The sequence below is a fragment of the Saimiri boliviensis genome, chromosome 9 (genome assembly GCF_048565385.1).
Source record: "Saimiri boliviensis isolate mSaiBol1 chromosome 9, mSaiBol1.pri, whole genome shotgun sequence".
Lineage (NCBI taxonomy): Eukaryota > Metazoa > Chordata > Mammalia > Primates > Cebidae > Saimiri > Saimiri boliviensis.
The window spans coordinates 68147008-68166774 of NC_133457.1; the positions used below are offsets into that span (position 1 = coordinate 68147008).

General features: G+C 42.9%; 1 protein-coding gene across 2 annotated transcripts in view; it reads left to right on the plus strand.

Annotated features, from left to right (window-relative positions):
• TFRC (transferrin receptor) overlaps window positions 1–16194 on the plus strand; it is a 33503-nt gene extending 17309 nt beyond the window's left edge. For both annotated transcript variants that reach the window (XM_039461975.2, XM_074406110.1), the window contains exons 10-19: window positions 1327–1484; window positions 2499–2618; window positions 4571–4656; window positions 4863–4926; window positions 7317–7384; window positions 8830–8888; window positions 9098–9179; window positions 11216–11437; window positions 12462–12602; window positions 13268–16194. In XM_039461975.2, coding sequence (XP_039317909.1) covers window positions 1327–1484; window positions 2499–2618; window positions 4571–4656; window positions 4863–4926; window positions 7317–7384; window positions 8830–8888; window positions 9098–9179; window positions 11216–11437; window positions 12462–12602; window positions 13268–13510 — 1243 coding nt within the window. In that variant the 3' untranslated portion in view covers window positions 13511–16194. The remainder of the gene's footprint in view (window positions 1–1326; window positions 1485–2498; window positions 2619–4570; window positions 4657–4862; window positions 4927–7316; window positions 7385–8829; window positions 8889–9097; window positions 9180–11215; window positions 11438–12461; window positions 12603–13267) is intronic.
• The last annotated feature ends 3573 nt before the right edge of the window (window positions 16195–19767 follow it).

Below are 19767 nucleotides of genomic sequence, written 5' to 3' on the forward strand. Positions count from 1 at the left end.
GAGATCTTAATAATGGACTTTGGATTTATAAACCCAGGAGTCCTAGTCCAGCTTACCTAGTGAATCCCTCGTGCAAGGTTCCTGCCATAGCTCTGCTTGAGTGAAGCACTGTGCCGATGGCAGCCTAGTCTGTTACTGGCGGAAATCTGTTAGAATTCTTACTGGGATAAAATCTTATTCCCTAAAACATCCATTTGTTCTGGATTTTTATTTTAAGCAATACAGGGTGATTCCAGTTTCCTTGGCTATTGATTGAAAAGCCTCATGTCTCATGATGGTTTCCAGATGCTTTGTGGTCATGACTTGTTCTTCCGGATATCCTCCCTGTAGTGTTAGTATCCCTCTTTAAAAACAGAACCCAGTTTGATTAGAGTACATATCATTAATTTTGATTCTGATGTGGACATATTTCTCATTTCCTGTTACAGGATGGAGATCTATTTTCAGACCTTTATGCAAGCATTTATCTCGTGTGACATAAACTCTCTCGCCCTATTTCTTTAACTTAATTGGATAGTTAAAATATATTCTACTTAATACAGTCTCAAATGAAGAACATCTGTATATAAGGAGTATGTAAATACTATGACTGTTGATACTGCTAAGGGATACTTACCATAGGTGATTTTTGTTGACTCATTCTGCTCACCACCTGTGAAGCCAGCCTCCCGTCTTATCCTTATATAGTAGGGTAGTAATAATGTTTCAACTTACATTTATATAAGTAAGCCTCCTTAGAAGCAGCTATTATTTGGGTAACACAGAGGAATTAGATTGGGGAAGCACAGGAATTTTCTTTTTTTTTTTTTGAGTCTCACTGTCGCCTAGGCTGGAGTGCTATGGCGTGATCCTGGCCCACTACAACCTCTGCCTCAGCCTCCTAATGTGCTGGGATTACAGGCATGAATCACTGCACCCAGCTGAGGAATATTTTTTGTAACTGAGATAAGAATGTCTACTCTCCTTGTTGGTGGAGACACTTGGGAAACACAAAAATGTATTGATGTTCTTTTGTATATTAAAAGAGCTTGATTTTTGAGTCCATCTTGGTGTGTGTTCCAAATATAAACTATATAGCTAAGCCTCTGGCAGAGAGGCAGACATCAAATGAGGATAGTTACAGGAGTTTTTAGAAATCTTGCTTGAACTAGGAAGCACTTCCTGGTTTCCAGTTGCCTCCCTCCAGATCAAAGACAGACACAAATGGGTCAGCACTAGGGAGTCGGTTTTGTTTGCATGTCCTCCTAATCTGGAGCTTCCCTGAACAGAAGTAAACTTTGGGCAAGGAACAGAAGCTTAGAACTTATGCCTGCTTTCTGATTCCAGAAATATGGAAGGAGACTGTCCTCCTGACTGGAGAACCGACTCTTCATGCAGAATGGTAACCTCACAAAACAAGAGCGTGAAGCTCTCTGTTAGCAATGTGATGAAAGAGATAAAAATTCTTAACATCTTTGGAGTTATTAAAGGCTTTGTAGAACCAGGTAAAAACCCCCTTTTATTTGTTTTCTTTGCTCTTCTTAAGCTGTGGCTAGAGAAGGAGGGAGTGTAGGAAAGCTGGCTTGGCTTGGTTTTATGAAGTACTCAATCTTGTCTGTCCTAAAGTGAATTGTTTATGCGTCAGTTGTTTTTCTGAGATGGAGTTTTGATCTTGTTGCCCAGGCTGGAGTGGCGCGATCTTGGCTCACCACAATCTTGACTCCCGGGTTCAAGTGATTTTCCTGCCTCAGCCTCCTGAGTAGCTGGGATTACAGGCACACACCACCATGCCTGTGTAATTTTGTATTTTTAGTAGAGATGGGGATTCTTCGTGTTGGTCAGGCTGGTCTGGAACTGCCAACCTGAGGTGGTCCGCCTTCCTCAGCCTCCCAAAGGGCTGTGAGCCACCGTGCCCGGCCTATTTGTCAGTTTTATCGGGAGGTAATAAGGCCCTACAAAATTCTTGTTAAAAATGGACTATCGTACAATGTGAACTGTTAACATGAAAAAAAAAATGGACTGTCATGACTAGAAAATCTATTCTAAGTTACTGACTAGAACTTTAATAAGCAAATTTCTTACGGGGGCAGATAATAAACATTTTTCGGGCTGCACAGTGTCTGCTTTAGCTGTTAAGCTCTGTCAGGGCAAGAAAACAGGCATAGACTATACGAATAAACAGACATGCAGGCTGTTGTTTGCCAGTCCCTGGAGTTGACTTTTCAAATGCAATCAAACAGGTAACACTTACTAAGGAATAAGTCCCTGGACTTCAGTAGTCAGTAAATGTAATTAGTAGTGTAGGAAAAAGGTAGCACTAACTAGTAAGGTTAAAAAAAAAAAAAAAAAAAAAAAAAAAAAAAAAAAAGAGTATTCTCATTGAATTTTTAATATCCAGAGTCCTCAGTCAGATTTGAAGTAAACTCTTTTATCCTGAATACATATGCTGCACTTTTACCTTTCTACTGATGTTATAAATTATCTGTCTTCCTCTTTTTTTTTTCTTTTTTTTTTTTAAGATCGCTATATTGTAGTTGGGGCCCAGAGAGACTCCTGGGGTCCTGGAGCTGCAAAGTCCAGTGTCGGAACAGCTCTCCTATTGAAACTGGCCCAGACGTTCTCAGATATGGTCTTAAAAGGTAGAGTACAGATTTTGATTCCTTTGAGTATTGGTATACTACATACAGTTTTATTATTATTATTATTTTTGAGACGGAGTTTTGCTCTCGTTACCCAGGCTGGAGTGCAATGGCGTGATCTCGGCTCACCGTAACCTCCGCCTCCTGGGTTCAGGCAATTCTCCTGCCTCATGCCTCCTGAGTAGCTGGGATCACAGGCACGCGCCACCATGCCCAGCTAATGTTTTGTATTTTTAGTAGAGACGGGGTTTCACCATGTTGACCAGGATGGTCTCGATCTTTTGACCTCGTGATCCACCCGCCTCGGCCTCCCAAAGTGCTGGGATTACAGGCGTGAGCCACCGCTCCCAGCTACATACAGTTCTAGGTGTTATACTGTACTTTGCTCACTTTGCTTGTATTGCTGTGGTTCTCTCATGCTAGACTCTAGTCCTTAAATAGAAGGCAGATTGATTGTCTTTTGTTGTAGCTGCCTTTTCCTTTGAAACAGCTTTCCATAAAGTGTCTTAACTATGCCAGAAATCATGAGTTTCTTTGAGACAGTGGAGTTATTGAGTCCTAGTGCTTAGTTTGATGTATCTAGAATGATAAGGCGAATCATAGTCCCTAAGCAATTTGAAAGCAGTAGCATACCTCTATACTAATATGCTAAGACCTAACAACTATTGAAATTTTGTACTGGTTATTCATTTATTTTTTGAGACGGAGTCTCATTCTGTCACCCAGGCTGGAGCGCAGTGGTGCAATCTCGGCTCACTGCAGCCTCTGCCTCCCAGCTTCGAGCAATTCTCCTGCCTCAGCCTCTTGAGTAGCTGGGTTTACAGGCACATGCCATCATGCCTGGCTACTTTTCATAATCTTAGTAGAGACAGCGTTGTGCCATGTTGGCTAGGCTGGTCTCCTGACCTCAAGTGATCCACCCACCTCAGCCTCCTAAAGTGCTGCGAGTGAGCCACCGCATCTCACCTCTTCTGTTTGTTTATTTTTGAGCCTTTCTATCCTACTTGCCACTCTTTTACACTCCTGCCCACCCACGCATGCAAAATCACATCACATTCTTGAGTCTTTGGGTCATAGGGAAAATTCCAGTGCTTAACTTTAATACAAAGTACATTAACGGAGAAAAATACACACTGAGAGAAGTGGGTGGGATAGAGGACAGTGATACACGTAACCCCAGAAGGTGCTGTCACTAACATAATTGCTCTGCAAACTCCTCTTGTAACTTAAATTTGTGAATTTTTATTTTATTTTGGAATTCTTTCTTTTTTTTTTTTTTGAGGTGGAGTTTCGCTCTTGTTACCCAGGCTGGAGTGCAATGGCGCGATCTCGGCTCACCACAACCTCCGCCTCCTGGGTTCAGGCAATTCTCCTGCCTCAGCCTCCTGAGTAGCTGGGATTACAGGCACACGCCACCATGCCCAGCTAATTTTTTGTATTTTTAGTAGAGACGGGGTTTCACCATGTTGACCAGGATGGTCTCGATCTCTTGACCTCGTGATCCACCCGCCTCGGCCTCCCAAAGTGCTGGGATTACAGGCTTGAGCCACCGCGCCCGGCCGGAATTATTTGTTATGCAAACTGTTAAGATGGGCATCGTCATGCTCACACTGCTTTCAGTTATCTCTGGGTCCAAAAGTTCAGGAACTCAATGAAATTGTAAAAGGGTGACTACTGGTCCCTACTAGGTACTTGGAAAATCTTATTTGCAGATCTCCTATCTTGCTCTTTGTAGATTATGTAAAAAAAAAAAGTATTCCTATTCTTTTATTCTTTCATCTAGGGTTTCAAAAAAAGATATTAGTATTTTTTTCTATTTTGGCTCAGGAAAAAAAGATTTTGGAATCTGCTATCTTGGAATCAGAGCTTCTGATTCATCTTAAGTGGGATACCTTTCACCTTGCCTATGTATAACCTTTCCCCAAGATAAAGCTACCTTCGTTCTCTTTCAGATGGGTTTCGGCCCAGCAGAAGCATTGTATTTGCCAGTTGGAGTGCTGGAGACTTTGGATCGGTTGGTGCCACTGAATGGCTAGAGGTATTCTTTATCATCCATTCTTATACTGGGCACCTGAACTTGTGGACTTAAGCTGTGCTCCAGAAATGATGTTCTTATAGGTTTGATATTACCATTTTTGCCTTTGCGTTTAGTCTCAATAGAGTCCAGATTTGAAAATGAATCCCTAATGTTACTGTATGTGATAAATAGATTTATACTTATTAGTGTTTTCCCTTCTCTTCTAGGGATACCTTTCGTCCCTGCATTTAAAGGCTTTCACTTACATTAATCTGGATAAAGCTGTTCTTGGTAAGCATCCCTTTCATTAGATGCTTATGGATTCAGGTATTCTACTTCTAAGTGGAAGAAAGCTTTTTTTTTTTTTTTTTTTTTTTGAGACGGGGTCTCTCTCTGTTGCCCAGCTGGAGTGCAGTGGCACAGTCATGGCTCACTGCAGTCTTGACCTCCTGGGCTCAGGTGGTCCTCCCACTTCAACCACTTGGCTAATTTTTTGTAGAGATGAGGTTTTGCCACGTTGCCCAGGCTGGTCTCAAACTCCTGAGTTAAAGTATTCTACTCATCTTAGCTGCCCAAAATGCTATGATTACAGGCATGAGCCATTGCCCCCAGCCTGTATCTTAGCTTTCTTTTAAATAGTCAGTAACACAATAAGCACAGATAGCCTTGTCTGGAGCAGTGAGTGGTTCTCAATGTGGTCCCCAGATCAGTGGCATCAGGATCATCTGGGAACTGTTATGTATGCAAATGTTCAGGTCCAGCCCAGACCTCTGAGCCAGAAATGGGAGTGTGGGTCCAAAAACTGGGCTTTTTTGGCCGGGCATGATGGTGCATGCATGTAATCCTAGCACTTTGGGAGGTCCAGGTGGGCAAATCCCCTGAGGTCAGGAGTTTGAGACCAGCCCGGCCAACAAGGTGAAAATCCCATCTCTACTAAAAATATAAAAATTAGCCAGGTTGGTGGTTCATGCCCATTATTCCAGCTACTCAGGAGGCTGAGGCAGGAGAATCACTTGAACCAGAGAGGTGGAGGTTGCAGTGAGCCAAGATCATGCCATTGCTCTCTAGCCTGGGCAATAAGAGGGAAACTCCGTCTCAAAAACAAACAAAAAAAGACTGGGCTTTTTTTTTTTCACCCTCGGGGGAAAAGAAACACCATTTTCTTAAGGGCAAAGTATCCTGAAGCAAAAAAAAAACAAACAAAAAACTTTTAACAAACATTCCAGATGATTCTGATGTACTAAAGTTTAGAACTGTAAGTCTGGGCTATTTTTAGGTGAGAAGAAACTAAACTATACCATACAGAATGGTGCTTAGAGAGTAATTCACAGCCTGTTGCATGTGGCATCACTGATAGAAATACTGGACAGTCAAACTTTTGGAAGAGCTAGAATGTTCACTGACGGCAGAAAATTGACAAAAAGTTTGAATGTTATTTAAAGTGCAGAGGTACAGGCAGCTGGAATGGGGTAAGAAAGTGCAGGTGTACACGCGACAGGAATGGAGTAAGAACGTGCAGGTGTACACGCAACAGGAGTGGGGTAAGAGTGCAGGTGTACACGCAACAGGAATGGGGTAAGAAAGTGCAGGGGTACACGCAACATGAGTGGGGTAAGAGTGCAGGTGTACACGCAACAGGAATGGGGTAAGAAAGTACAGGTGTACACGCAAGAGGAGTGGGGTAAGAAAGTGCAGGGGTACACGCAACAGAAATGGTGTAAGAGTGCAGGAGTACACGCAACAGGAGTGGGGTAAGAAAGTGCAGGGGTACACACAACAGGAATGGAGTAAGAGTGCAGGTGTACACGCAACAGGAATGGGGTAAGAAAGTGCAGGGGTACATGCAACAGGAATGGGGTAAGAAAGTACAGGTGTACACGCAACAGGAATATGGAGTAAGTGCAGGTGTACACGCAACAGGAATGGGGTAAGAAAGTGCAGGTGTACACGCAACAGGAATGGGGTAAGAAAGTGCAGGTGTACACGCAACAGGAATGGGGTAAGAAAGTGCAGGGGTACACGCAACAGGAATGGAGTAAGAAAGTGCAGGTGTACACGCAACAGGAATGGAGTAAGAAAGTGCATGTGTACACGCAGCAGGAATGGGGTAAGAGTGCAGGAGTACACGCAACAGGAGTGGGGTAAGAAAGTGCAGATGTAGCTGATGAACTGAGAATAGTGAACTGAGAATAGTGAAATGTCTACATGGGAGAAAAGAAGGAGTTACAATTAAACTAGGAAGGAATTTCTAGTTATTTCCCTGTTGCATGTTTGCAGCAGACTGTACTATAGCTCTAACCTGGGTGAACCAAAAAGTTAAACGTAAAGTTGCTTAGTGGGGGAGGCTGCACATGTGTGGGCGAGTAGAATTGTGGGAACTCTAGGTACCTTTCTCTTAATTTTGATGTTGAACCTAAAACTGCTCTGATATTTTTAAAAAAGATCACGAGGATTGAAGTATGCAAACTCAAGGAGTAAGAGCCTCACTGAAGTCGTTAGTATAGTTGCTAAAGACCTTGATACCAAAATTGTTTTCATCTACTTGATTAGTGGGAGAGCTGTTGCCTAGTGCCACTGATCTAGATTACTGTTTTGTTTGTCAGGGACTTTTAGTTGTAGAAGTAGCAGTGTGAAAATTACTGGAGTGGAGAATGGGCAAAGATAAAATAATTTCTTTACAGGTACCAGCAACTTCAAGGTTTCTGCCAGCCCATTGTTGTATGCACTTATTGAGAAAACAATGCAAGAGGTGAGTGTATACCTAATACGAAAATGTATGACTTCATTTTTTGTTGAATCGACCTGAGATATGTAATATCAGTGTTTATTGTAATAATAAACACTGATTATGCAATAATCAGTAACAAATATCCGTAACAAAACATATCAGTAACAAAATATTTATTGAATAAACAATTACGTAGTTTTGATGTCTAGCAGCATATGAAAGAAAATACTTGCCTAATGGGATTAGAGGCTGTATCTTGGAGTGAATAAAGTTAGAAACAGGTCAGATAGCAGACATTGGCCTTGATTCCATGGAATACTAGGGATTGTAGGATCTCAAGCAAGGCAGTAATGAATTTGCCAGTTCGGTTGGTGATGTAAGATGTACTAGAAGGAAGGAACCAGAAACAAGATAGGCATATGATGAAGCCTAGAGAGGGCTTTTTAAATTGTGGGTAAGCCACCAGGGTTTTTTGTTTTTGTTTTTGTTTTTTTTTTTTTGAGACAGAGTTTCACTCTTGTTACCCAGGCTGGAGTGCAATGGCGCGATCTCGGCTCACCGCAACCTCCGCTTCCTGGGCTCAAGCAATTCTCCTGCCTCAGCCTCCTGAGTAGCTGGGATTACAGGCACGCTCCACCACGCCCAGCTAGTTTTTTGTATTTTTAGTAGAGACGGGGTTTCACCATGTTGACCAGGATGGTCTTGATCTCTTGACCTCGTGATCCACCCGCCTCGGCCTCCCAAAGTGCTGGGATTACAGGCTTGAGCCACCGCGCCCGGCCGCTTTTTTTTTTTTTTTTTTTTTTTTAAGAGGCAAAGTCTTGTTATGTTGCCCTGAGACAAGGTCTTACTATGTTGTCTCAAACTTCTGGGCTCAAGTGATCTGCCCACTTCAGCCTCCCAAAGTATTGGGATTGCAGGCGTGAACTACCCCACATGGCCTAGGCCCGCATTTATGTATGTATGTATGTATTTTGAGACGAAGTCTCGCTCTGTTGCCCAGGCTGGAGTGCCCTGGCACTCTCTAGCCTCAGCAATTCTCTACCTCAGCCTCCCTAGTAGCTGGGATTACAGGTGCCCACCACCACACACAGCTAATTTTTGTTATTTTTTAGTAGAGATGTGGTTTTACCATCTTGGCCAGGCTGGTCTTGAACTCCTGACCCTCATGATCCACCCGCCTCCCAAAGTGTTGGTATTACAGGTGTGAGCCACCATGCCCAACTGGCTCACTTTTAAAATGTTAATTAAGGAGAAGACATTTTTTCCTCACCATAACTAAAGGAACTGACAACATGAACCTAGTTAGTAATAATGTAAAGTTGAGATTGTACTGTCATAAATTCTTTTTAAGAAGATATAATAAGTTTTATATTTATAAATGTTTACAGAGTAACATGTTAGTGACTAGCTGGAGTAAACAAGTTCCAAAATGTTAGTTTTAATGATAATTTCTTATCTTACAGGTGAAACATCCAGTTACTGGTCTGTCTCTATATCAGGACAGCAACTGGGCCAGCAAAGTGTAAGTTGAGAAAAGTGAATGAACAAGCTATTAGAAAGGCAGAGAGTCTACCTACTATGTTAGGTAGAATCTAAATCTGTCCTTGCAGTGAGCTTACTTATACCTAATGATATTCAGCTGAAGAATGTATTTTGGATTGGGGGATTTGCATGATGAGAACAATGTGTTCTCTAGCAGACTTTCTAAAGACACATTCTTTCTCCTTATAGTGAGAAACTCACTTTCGACAATGCTGCTTTCCCTTTCCTGGCATATTCTGGAATCCCAGCAGTTTCTTTCTGTTTTTGCGAGGTAAGTCTGAAGAACTTAAAGCATTACATCTGTTAATTTAAATAACAAATGGAGAGAGGCTCTTCAAAAGGACATGATCTTTATTTGGGAACAGGACATTGCAGTGGGAATGCATGTGCTATGTAGTAAACTGTGTTCATATTCAGAGATGTAGAAGAAAACAGGGTTTTAAAGGACCAGTGACGAGGATTACATAATTGTTTTGGGGTAATTATTCTGGGCTACCAAGATCAGTAACAAGGCTGACGTCAGTCCAAGGTTGACAGGCAGTTAGTTGCTAGGCAGATCGTCCCAAAAGAACTTTTTTGGTGCAAGGTTGCAGTGGCTTTTGTGCAAGGTTGCCATTTTTGTAAAAAGGAAAAAACCCCATAGTCCTTGTTACCAAATATTCAACGGTGAGACCCTTCTCTTCAGGGTTGTACTTTCGTTTAAGACTGGTGACTTCATTTTGATTTTGACAACTTTAACGTATCTTAGTTGTTGGGTTTTTCTTTCTTGAGAAGAGTGATGTCTTGCTCTGTCACCCAGGCTGGGGTGCAGTGGCCTGATCATGGCTCACTGCAGCCTCAAGCAGTCCTCCCTCTTCAGCCTGTTCGGATCACAGGCAAGAGCTGCTTACTACACCTGGCCATGGATCTTCTTGTATCAGTTTTGAGACCAAGTTTACTGGAGTGCTTAAAATGTTTTAAGAAGTTATACACATGTAATTATTGCCTGTTTTTTCATGATCAGTTTTCACATAGACTTGTTCATCTCAGTTAGCTTAATTAGCATTTGAGTTTATTGCTAAGACTTCTTCAATTAAGTATGAGTTTTAATAAAGAGGCTTAGCCAGGTACAGTGGCTCACTCCTATAATCCCAGCATTTGGGAGGTTGAGATGGGCGGATCACTTGAGGTCAGGAGTTCAAGAACAGTCTGGTCAACATGGTGAAACCCCATCTCTACTAAATACAAAAAAAAATTAGCCAGGCATGGTGGTGTACACCTGTAATCCCAGCTATTTGGGAGGCTGCGATGGGAGAATCGCTTGAACATGGCGGGCAGAGGTTGTAGTGAGCCAAGCGACAGCAAGACTCCATCCCAAAAATATCCAAAAATAATGAGGCTTGAGTTTTGGGTTTTTTTTTTTTTTTTTTGGAGACAGAGTCTTGATATGTTGCCCAGGCTGGAGTGCAGGGATGCAGTCTCTGCTGGGATGACAGGCGTGAGCCACCGCGCCCAGCCAGAGGCTGAACCTCTTGAGTGACTGAGCAGTGGTGCCCGCTGGACAGTCCAGCTGAGCAGTATTTTCATCAGGCTGGGCAGTTGCTCACACCTGTGATTCCAGCACATTGGGTGGCTGAGGTGAGCAGGTTGCTTGAGGCCTGGAAGGAGTGAGACCAGCCTGGGTAACATGCTGAGACTATGTTGCCACAAAAAATTTTTTAAGGCTGGGCACAGTGGCTCACGCCTGTAACCCTAGCACTTTGGGAGGTGGAGGTGGGTGGATCACCTGAGGTCAGGAGTTCAAGACCAGCCTGGCCATTATGGTGAAACCCCATCTTTTAAAAAAAAAAATTTTTTTTTTTTAATTAAGCTGTCCCAGCTCCTTGGGAGGCTGAGGCAGGAGGGTCATTTGAGCCAGGAGCTCAAGGCTGCAGTGAGCCATGATTGCACCACTGTACTCCAGCCTGGGTGACATAGTGAGACCTTGTCTCAAGGTACATTCATGTGTGTTGTTCTATTTTTCCATTGGTAAAGGCCTAAACTTCCCAGAGAGGAAAACATACAGCTTTAAGGAATTTGGCTAGAAATGTGTTTGGCACGTATGATATGATGAAAGATGAATTCTGTAGAACCTGGAGGAAAGTCACTCTAGGAGTAGATTAGGTTTAGAGAAGTGGCAAGAATGTACTTAAAGCAGCAGATAATGAGGTAAAATTGGGATGGGAATATGTCAGAAGCAAGGGAAGAGCTGCAGTAACTTGTCACCTCCATATGAGGCTTTTGCTCCTGTAACTCACGTGAATACCATAACCTCGCTTTTTCTTGCAGGACACAGATTATCCTTATTTGGGTACCACCATGGATACCTATAAGGAACTGATTGAGAAAATTCCTCAGCTCAACAAAGTGGCACGAGCAGCTGCGGAAGTAGCTGGTCAGTTCATGATTAAACTAACCCATGATGTTGAATTAAACCTGGATTATGAGAGGTATAACAGCGAACTGCTTTCGTTTCTGAGGAATCTGAACCAATACAGAGCAGACATAAAGGTGAGCACTGATTCCAGTTACGTTTTTATCTCTGAATGTCAGGTATTTTGAAGTGTGATGTGTTCCTTTGTGTGTTCCTGGTCGAAGGATGATTGTAGCCAAGGTACATTTTAAAGTGAATTGGGGTATAATTTTATGTAGAATTTGTCATTTGTTTGAGAGAAGTTGTGGATTAGAGAGCTTGGATAGAGCTCACCGAGTATTTCAGAATCCAGAGCAGCGTTAGGGTTTCTGTCACTCATGTCTTCCAGACAGCCCATAAATAGGACACAGATAGGACGATCTCAGCTGTGAGCTGGGCTGTGTGCCTTGCGGGCACCCCATGGATAGAAAGGGCACAGCTAGTAGGATTCTGTCTCGTATTGAGCCTATGCGTCTAGAATTCAAGTATCCCATTAAATGGAACTGATAAGTAGGGTGAGGTGGTGCACGTCCACAGCCCCAGCTACTTCTGCTGAGGCAGGAGGACTGCTGAGCCCAGCCCAGGCAGCATAGCCAAATCTCATCTCTAAGTAAATTATAATTCTAATATTAAGTACCTTCCAGGTGGTTTTATGGTACTTGGAGTTGATTTTTAACAGCTCTCTTAATTGAAGTAAACCACTGATGACTGAATCTTATGTCTTTCTTGAAACTAACTGAAACTGTTCTTGTAACTGTTGAAAATGGAACTAACCAGATGGAAATAACTAGATCCTGAAGTACATTGAACCAAAATGTTTTCCCCCTTAAGAAAGTTTTCCCTCATAAGGGGAATTGAACTGGAAACAATATAGTATATAGGATTATAATTATGTTGAATTTCTGAATGAGAATGATTTTCTTACATGGCTCAAATCTGAGTGTCCTGTCATAGTCTATAGAGCTTGGAACCCCTGCTCAAGGTGCTTTCTGAGTCTTGAGCTTGTCTTACCTGTGAGTCCCTTTTATCAGAATCTTACTCAACACACATGAAGTTAGAAAGGCATACAAAATAATGCCCTTAGAAATAAAATGTCTCATGGTGAATTTCATGTCTCTTCAGGAAATGGGCCTGAGTTTGCAGTGGCTGTATTCTGCTCGCGGGGACTTTTTCCGTGCTACTTCCAGACTCACCACAGATTTCAAGAACTCTGAGAAAACAGATAGATTTGTCATGAAGGAACTCAATGATCGTATCATGAAAGTAAGAACCTTTTGGGACAGGGAGAACTAAAGTATGTGTAAAATTTTAATTGATAAATCTTCATTTTTGCAAAGTGGACAAACTCTAGGAGTCTAGAATTCCTTTGTTTTTTTCCACTCAGCTCAGCCTCCTTTAGAATTTTCACCTTAGAAGATTAGCATTAGCCTGGCTCTCAGCATTGTTTTTTCCTTACTCTGCTATAGAAAGTCTGATCAGCATGGTGCAGTGCCTGTAATCTCAGCACTTTGGGAGGCCGAGGTGGGCAGATCACCTGAGGTGTCATGGATTCAAGACCAGCCTGACCAACATGGCGAAAATTTATCTCTACTAAAAATACAAAATAGCCGGGCATGGTGGCACACACCTGTAATCCCAGTTACTCGGGAGGCTGGGGAGGAGAATCGCTTGAACCCGGGAGGTGGAGCTTGCGGTGAGCCAAGATTTAGCCATTGCACTCCAGCCTGGGCAACAAGAGCAAAACTCTGTCCCAAGGCGGGGAAAAAAAGTCTGATCAGCATTCTTAAATTTGGGAAATTGTGTCAGTCATAAAAGAATTGTGAAGTGGAAAAAAAATGTAGGAAATAGTACATTTGAAGTGAAAGAGCAGTTGTTTCACTGCACAAGTCATGGCGCTGTGTAAATCACCTCACGTTCTGTTTTCACAGGTGGAATATTACTTCCTCTCGCCCTATGTGTCTCCGAGGGAGTCTCCTTTCCGGCATATCTTCTGGGGCTCTGGCTCGCACACGCTGACTGCATTGCTAGAGAACCTGAGACTGCGTAAAACAAATAACCGTGCTTTTAATGAAACGCTGTTCAGAAACCAGTTGGCTCTTGCTACTTGGACTATTCAGGGAGCTGCAAATGCCCTTTCTGGTGACATTTGGGACATTGACAATGAGTTTTAAATGTGATACCCATAAGTTATGTCAAAACAGCAGGGCAGTCTGATTTCTACACTTGTGCTGAATTTTCAGTAGGGCTACAAAACCTGATGTTAAAATTCCATCCAATCGTCTTGGTACTACTAGATGTCTTTAGGCAGCAGCTTTTAATACAGGGTAGATACCTGCACTTCAAGTTAAAGTGAATAACCACATAAAAAGTGTTCATGATGGAATATTCTATCTCTATAATTTTAAGTGCTTGGTAATGGTAACTTCCTCTTTCTTGTTATTAATGAAAATGTCAGAAACCAGTGATGTGAACTATTGCTCTAAATCCTAAGGGCTGGTCTCTGCTGAAGGTTATAAGTGGTAACTTACTTAGAGCAATCCTCTAACTTCATTTGATGCTAGATAGAGATACCAGGTTGTAAGACCTTATTATCTCCAAATGAGATCTAAGCCTTTCCATAAGGAATTTAGCTGGTTTCCTCATTCCTGAAAGAAACCGTTAACTTTCAGAGGAGATGGGACTGACTTTCTTGCCATTGAGTCTGAAATGGAGGCCCTTGTGCTGGAGAAAATGAGGTTCCGCTGTTGATTGCAGAAACAAGGCCTTAATATGTTAACCTCAGTGTCATTGTTGAAAAGAGGGGCGCAGAAGCCAAAGACTTAGTATTTTCTTTTCATCTGTCCCTTCCCCCCAAGCCTCCATTTAGTTCTTTGTTATTTTTGTTTCTTCCAAAGTACATTGAAAGAGAACCAGTTTCAGGTGTTTAATTTCAGACTCAGTTTGTCAGATTTGAAGAATACACTGCCACATGTTGGCCAAAGTGTTTCTTACAGGAAAGCTTTCTGTCCTTTTGGCACTGAAATATTTATTGTTTATTTATCAGTGACAGAGTTCACTATAAATAGTGTTTTTTAATAGAATATAATTATCGGAAGCAGTGCCTTCCATAATTATGACAGTTATACTGTCGGTTTTTTTTAAATAAAAGCAGCATCTGCTAATAAAACCCAACAGATACTGGAAGTTTTGCATTTATGGTCAACACTTAGGGGTTTTAGAAAACAGCCGCAAGCCAAATGTAATTGAATAAAGTTGAAGCTAAGATCTAGAGATGAATTAAATTTAATTAGGGGTTGCTAAGAAGTGAGCACTGACCAGATAAAAATGATAGTTTTCCTAAATGCAATGACTTGTGACCAAGTTTTAAATAAATGCCACTTAAAGGCTGTGGTAGTACTCCAAAATTTTATAGCTCCGTTTATCCAAGGTATAACTCTAATTCCCATGTTGCAAAATTTCCAGTACCTTTGTCACAATCCTAACACATTATCGGGAGCAGTGTCTTCCATAATGTATGAAGAACAAGGTAGCTTTTGCCTACCACAGTGTCTATATCGGAGGCAGTGACCTCCATATGTTACACTAAGGGTGTACGTAATTATCGGGAACAGCGTTTCCCATAATTTTCTTCATGCAATGACATCTTCAAAGCTTGAAGATCGTTAGTATCTAACATGTATTCCCAACTCCTGTAATTCCCTATCTTTTACTTTTAGTTGCAGAAACATTTTGTGGTCATTCAGCATTTGGTGGGTAAATTCAACCACTGTAAAATGAAATTACATTGAAATTTGAAATTTCATGTGGGTTTTTGTTACCTTTGTGGTTTCTCCAGGTCTTCTGCTTAACGGAATAGTAGCATGCATTTATAATGTTTGCTATTTACAAGTAGATTTAACTTTATCACCTTATTTGCACGTTAATCTCCTATAAACTTAGTTCAGGCAAGTTTTAATCCAGAATTGACCTTTGGACTTAAAGCAGGGGGACTTTGTGTAGGAGGTTTAGGGGGAGTGGGGAGTGAAAGGTGTGTGGAGGAAGAGTCCCCAAAAGACCTTTGATCATGTCTACCTTCCTATTAGTATATGGTGGTTATAAATTAAATGTAGGTATCAATAAATAAGTCTGGAGTTACGTGAGTAAAGACTTTATTTTCTAGTGAACCATCATTATAAATGTGGTAATCAACTGTTTGTCATGGGGTGGTCTGAAACTGCCTCCTAGGAAAACATTCATAGGGTCTCTAAGGTTGTAAAACTTAGTGTCACTTACCTAGGTTACAGTAGGTAACAGGATTTACAGCCTCACCCGAGAGTCGTTTCACTACTCACAGTCTCTAATCTTCAGTGTTTTATCCTGGACCGATCTTTAGTGTAGCTAAGTGAAGAGGTCATAGCTGAAATTCCTTGCTGGGGTATTATGCATGCATACTTTAATGAAAGCGCGTGACATATTCATATTGTAACACAATATGAAAAAGGGGCATACATTTTGCAGCAGTCAGCCTCTTCAGAAAACCCTTTTCTGTAGTTAGGGTTGAGTTAGGTCCTATCAAGTCAGTATGTGGTAACAGGCTTAATAGTCCTGAATGAAATACGTATCTGACTAGGGACAAGCTGCTGGTGGTCAGATTTCCTAAAGAGATCATGTGGATTTTGAAGGTAAAGGATAAAATGAGTTCTGTCGTGATTCACCATTCTAGAACTTGCATGAACTTTACTGTTAGCTCTGAATATTCTTGAAATTGTACACTTTCTTTGTAAACAAATGATATGTCCTTATAATTGTATATAAGCTGGTATGCGCAACCATGTGGAGATTCCTTATCTGATTTAATAAAACACTTGGACACCGAGTTGTCATAAACTTTTTAACAGGAGCAGTTTTAGGCTCGTAGCAAAGTTACACGGGACTCTCACATATCCGCTGTTTCTGCCACTTGGACATCCTCTGTGACTGCCAACACCTTGTCCCAGAGCGGCATGTTTGTTGCAATGAGCAAACCCACATGGGCTGGTCACGGCACCGTAGTCTGCTGCTTACGTGAGAGTTGGTTCTAGGGTTCCAGAGGTCATGTGATAACAGATGTGTCACACCATTCTAGTATCATTCAGGGTACTCTTTCATCTGCCCCTTCTGTAGGCCCTGACAACAACCACAGATCTTTCTGTATCCATCATGTTACCTTTCTCGAACTTCAGGTAGTTGGAATCACAGGAGAGCCTTTTCGGATGGGCGTCTCTCCACTAAGCAGCGTTTGTTTCCTCCATGTCCTTCATGACTTGACAGCTCATTTTTTAGCACAGAACAATATTCTGTTGTCTACAGTTACCATAGTTGACGTAGCTCAGCTACTTACTAAGTAATCCTGTTGCTTCTAAGTTTTGGCCCTTAGGAATAAAGCTGATAAGCACCTGTGTGCGTATTTTTCATGTGAACACAGGTTTTCAGCTCCTTTAACTACCAAGGTACCTGATTGCTACTGTCTTCTAAGCGATGATTAGTTCCTGTGGAGACAGTAATGGACATGATAGGTGGGGCTACTGGGTCAATTAGTATGGGAAGGGTGTAACCAACTGACAAAGGTGACAAAAGTGTTGACACATCTGAGGCATTTGAATCTGCACCTCCAGGGTTCAAGCAATTCTCATGCCTCAGCCTCCTGAGTAGCTGAGATTACAGGTGCCCACCACCATGCCTGGCTAATTGTTTATTTAGTAGACAAGGTTTCACCATGTTGGCCAGGCTGGTCTTGGACTCCTGAGCTCAGGTGATCTGCCCACCTCGGCCTCCCAAAGTGCTGGGATTACAGGTGTGAGCCACTGTGCCCAGCCTGTTTTTTGGTTTTTGTTTGTTTGTTTGTTTGTTTTTGAGATGGAATCTTCTAGGTTGCCCAGGCTGGAGTACAGTGATGTGATCTCAGCTTACTGCAACCTCCGCCTCCTGGGTTCAAACAACTATTTTGCCTCACCTCTTGAGTAGCTAAGATTACAGGCGTGCGCTACCACGCCCAGCTAATTTTTGTATTTTTAGTAGAGACGGGGTTTCACCATGTTGGTCAGGCTGGTCTCGAACTTCTGACCTTGTGATCTGCCCGCCTCAGCCTCCCAAAGTGCTGGGATTACAGGCATGAGCCTCATGCCTGGCCTTCTCTCCCTTCTCAAGGACAAGGATCCTCTCTCTCTGACTACCACAGCTGGAGATGTGCTGGTTCACACTTAAAGCCAGTAAGGCTCTGAGCCTCACCCAAGATCCGTGGGGAGCACTGCTGGGCTGCTGCTGATGTGTATTTAAGGCCCAAGGCTATTTATTCAGGAGGGGACGATGCTTCGGGGACGGGGCCCTTTCATTCCATGCAGCAGGTTCCTTCTGGTCCAGGATGTGTCCAGAAATGTTGTCCAGGAGCTGGGGCCTGGAACAGGGAGGAGGGTCGCTTCAGGACTCTGCTGGGTGAGTTAATTTCCTGTGGCCGAGCTGGTACCCACCTTGCATAACAAAGTCCTGTTTATCCTCCTCTTCGCTCTCATCCAGTGGAAGGAAGTAGTGTCTCCCAGTGCAGTGAGCTGCACAGCCTGGGGTGGGGAGGGTTGGCACCAGCACTCCTGGCTGCCCCTGCGGGCGTCTCACCAGCTCACGTGCACCCCAAGCCCACCGGCTCCAGCCTAGCACAGGACCGGGACGCTTCCAGGAACTGCAATCCCTGCAGCCTAGACTGCCTTTCGAGTTTGGTTAGGACCCACAGCCCTTTAGCCAGCAGTGTGTGGCTTCTAGACTCAGGTCGACACAAGTGGGATTGACGGTTTGCCTTTGCCAGGGCTGCCGTAAATGCGCTCTCTGTGCTGTTTTCCACTGTGCCCGGGCAGCTGGGTGCCAACACACACTGTGCTCTACCTCCCGGCACACAGACGCTCTCTCCTGCCCCGTGACTGCTGCCGTGGCACAGGAGGGGTGATGTCAGCAGTTCAAGACGGTCTTTCCTGGCCTCTTCAGTGCCTATTTCCTTGAGATGTTATCGAAACCAGATACTACAGGCCGGCCGCGGGGCTCACACCTGTAAACCCAGCACGTTGGGAGGCCGAGGAGGTCGGACCACCTGAGGTCAGGAGTTTGAGACCATCCTGGCCAACATGGTGAAACTCTGTCTCTACTAAAAATACAAAAATTAGTTAGGCCTGGTGGTGAGTGCCTATAATCCCAGCTACTCGGGAGGCTGAGGCAGGAGAATCACTTGAACCCAGGAGGCACAGGTCGCAGTGAGCCGAGATCATGCCACTGCACTTCAGCCTGGCAACAGAGGGAGTCTCTGTCTCAAAAAAAAAAAAAGCAGCCGTAAAAAAGATGAGTTCATGTCCTTTGAAGGGACAGCCTGGCCAACAGAGGGACACTCTATCTCAATAAATAAATAAATAAATAAATAAATAAATAAATAAATAAATGCAGCCATAAAAAAGAATGAGTTCATGTCCTTTGCAGGGACATGGATGAAGCTGGAAGCCATCATTCTCAGCAGACTAACACAAGAACAGAACACCAAATACTGAATGTTCTCACTCATAAATGGGAGTTGAACAATGAGGACACAGGGACACAGGGAGGGGAGCATCACACACCGGGGCCTGTCTGGGGGTGGGGGCCCAGGGGAGGGAGAGTATTAGGACAAATGCCTAATGCATGCGGGGTTTAAAACCTAGATGACGGGTTGATACGTGCAGCAAACCACCATGGCACATGGCCACCTGTGTACAAACCTGCACGGTCTGCACGTGTAGCCCAGAACTTCAAGTAAAATTAACCAAAAAAAAGAAAGAAAGAAGTACGATTGTCTTTATTTGCAAAGTTTATGATTGCTTCTGTATAGTATCCCAAGAAATTTACAAAAAAACCTTCTAGAAGGAATCAGTGAATTTGTCAAGGTCACGGGATACAAGATTGCTGTATTAAAAGCATTTGCATTTTTGATTGGGAGTGGTGGCTCACACCTGTAATCCCAGAACTTTGGGAGACAGAGGCGGCAGACTGCCTGAGCTCACAAGTTCAAGATCAGCCTGAAAAATATGGCAAACCCCATCTCTACAGAAAATAAAAATAAATCATTTATATTCTTATGTCATGGCATCAAATAATTTTTAGAAATTCATTTACAACAGTGCTAAAGAACGTGGAGTACTTAGGAAAAAATGTACCAAAAGACGTTAAAAATTTCAATGCCGAAAACTACAAAATGTTGCCGAGAGAAATTAAAGATTTCAATTCACATACCACATTTATGGATTGGCAAAAATACATGTCATTCATGAACTGGCATATGATTGTCTTAGTCGCTAGGTGGCTTAAGCAGCAGACACGTATTTCTGGTGTTCTGGAGGCTGGTAGGATCGAGGCAACAGCAGGTTTGGTGTCCACTGCGGACTGGCCTCCAGGCTCAGAG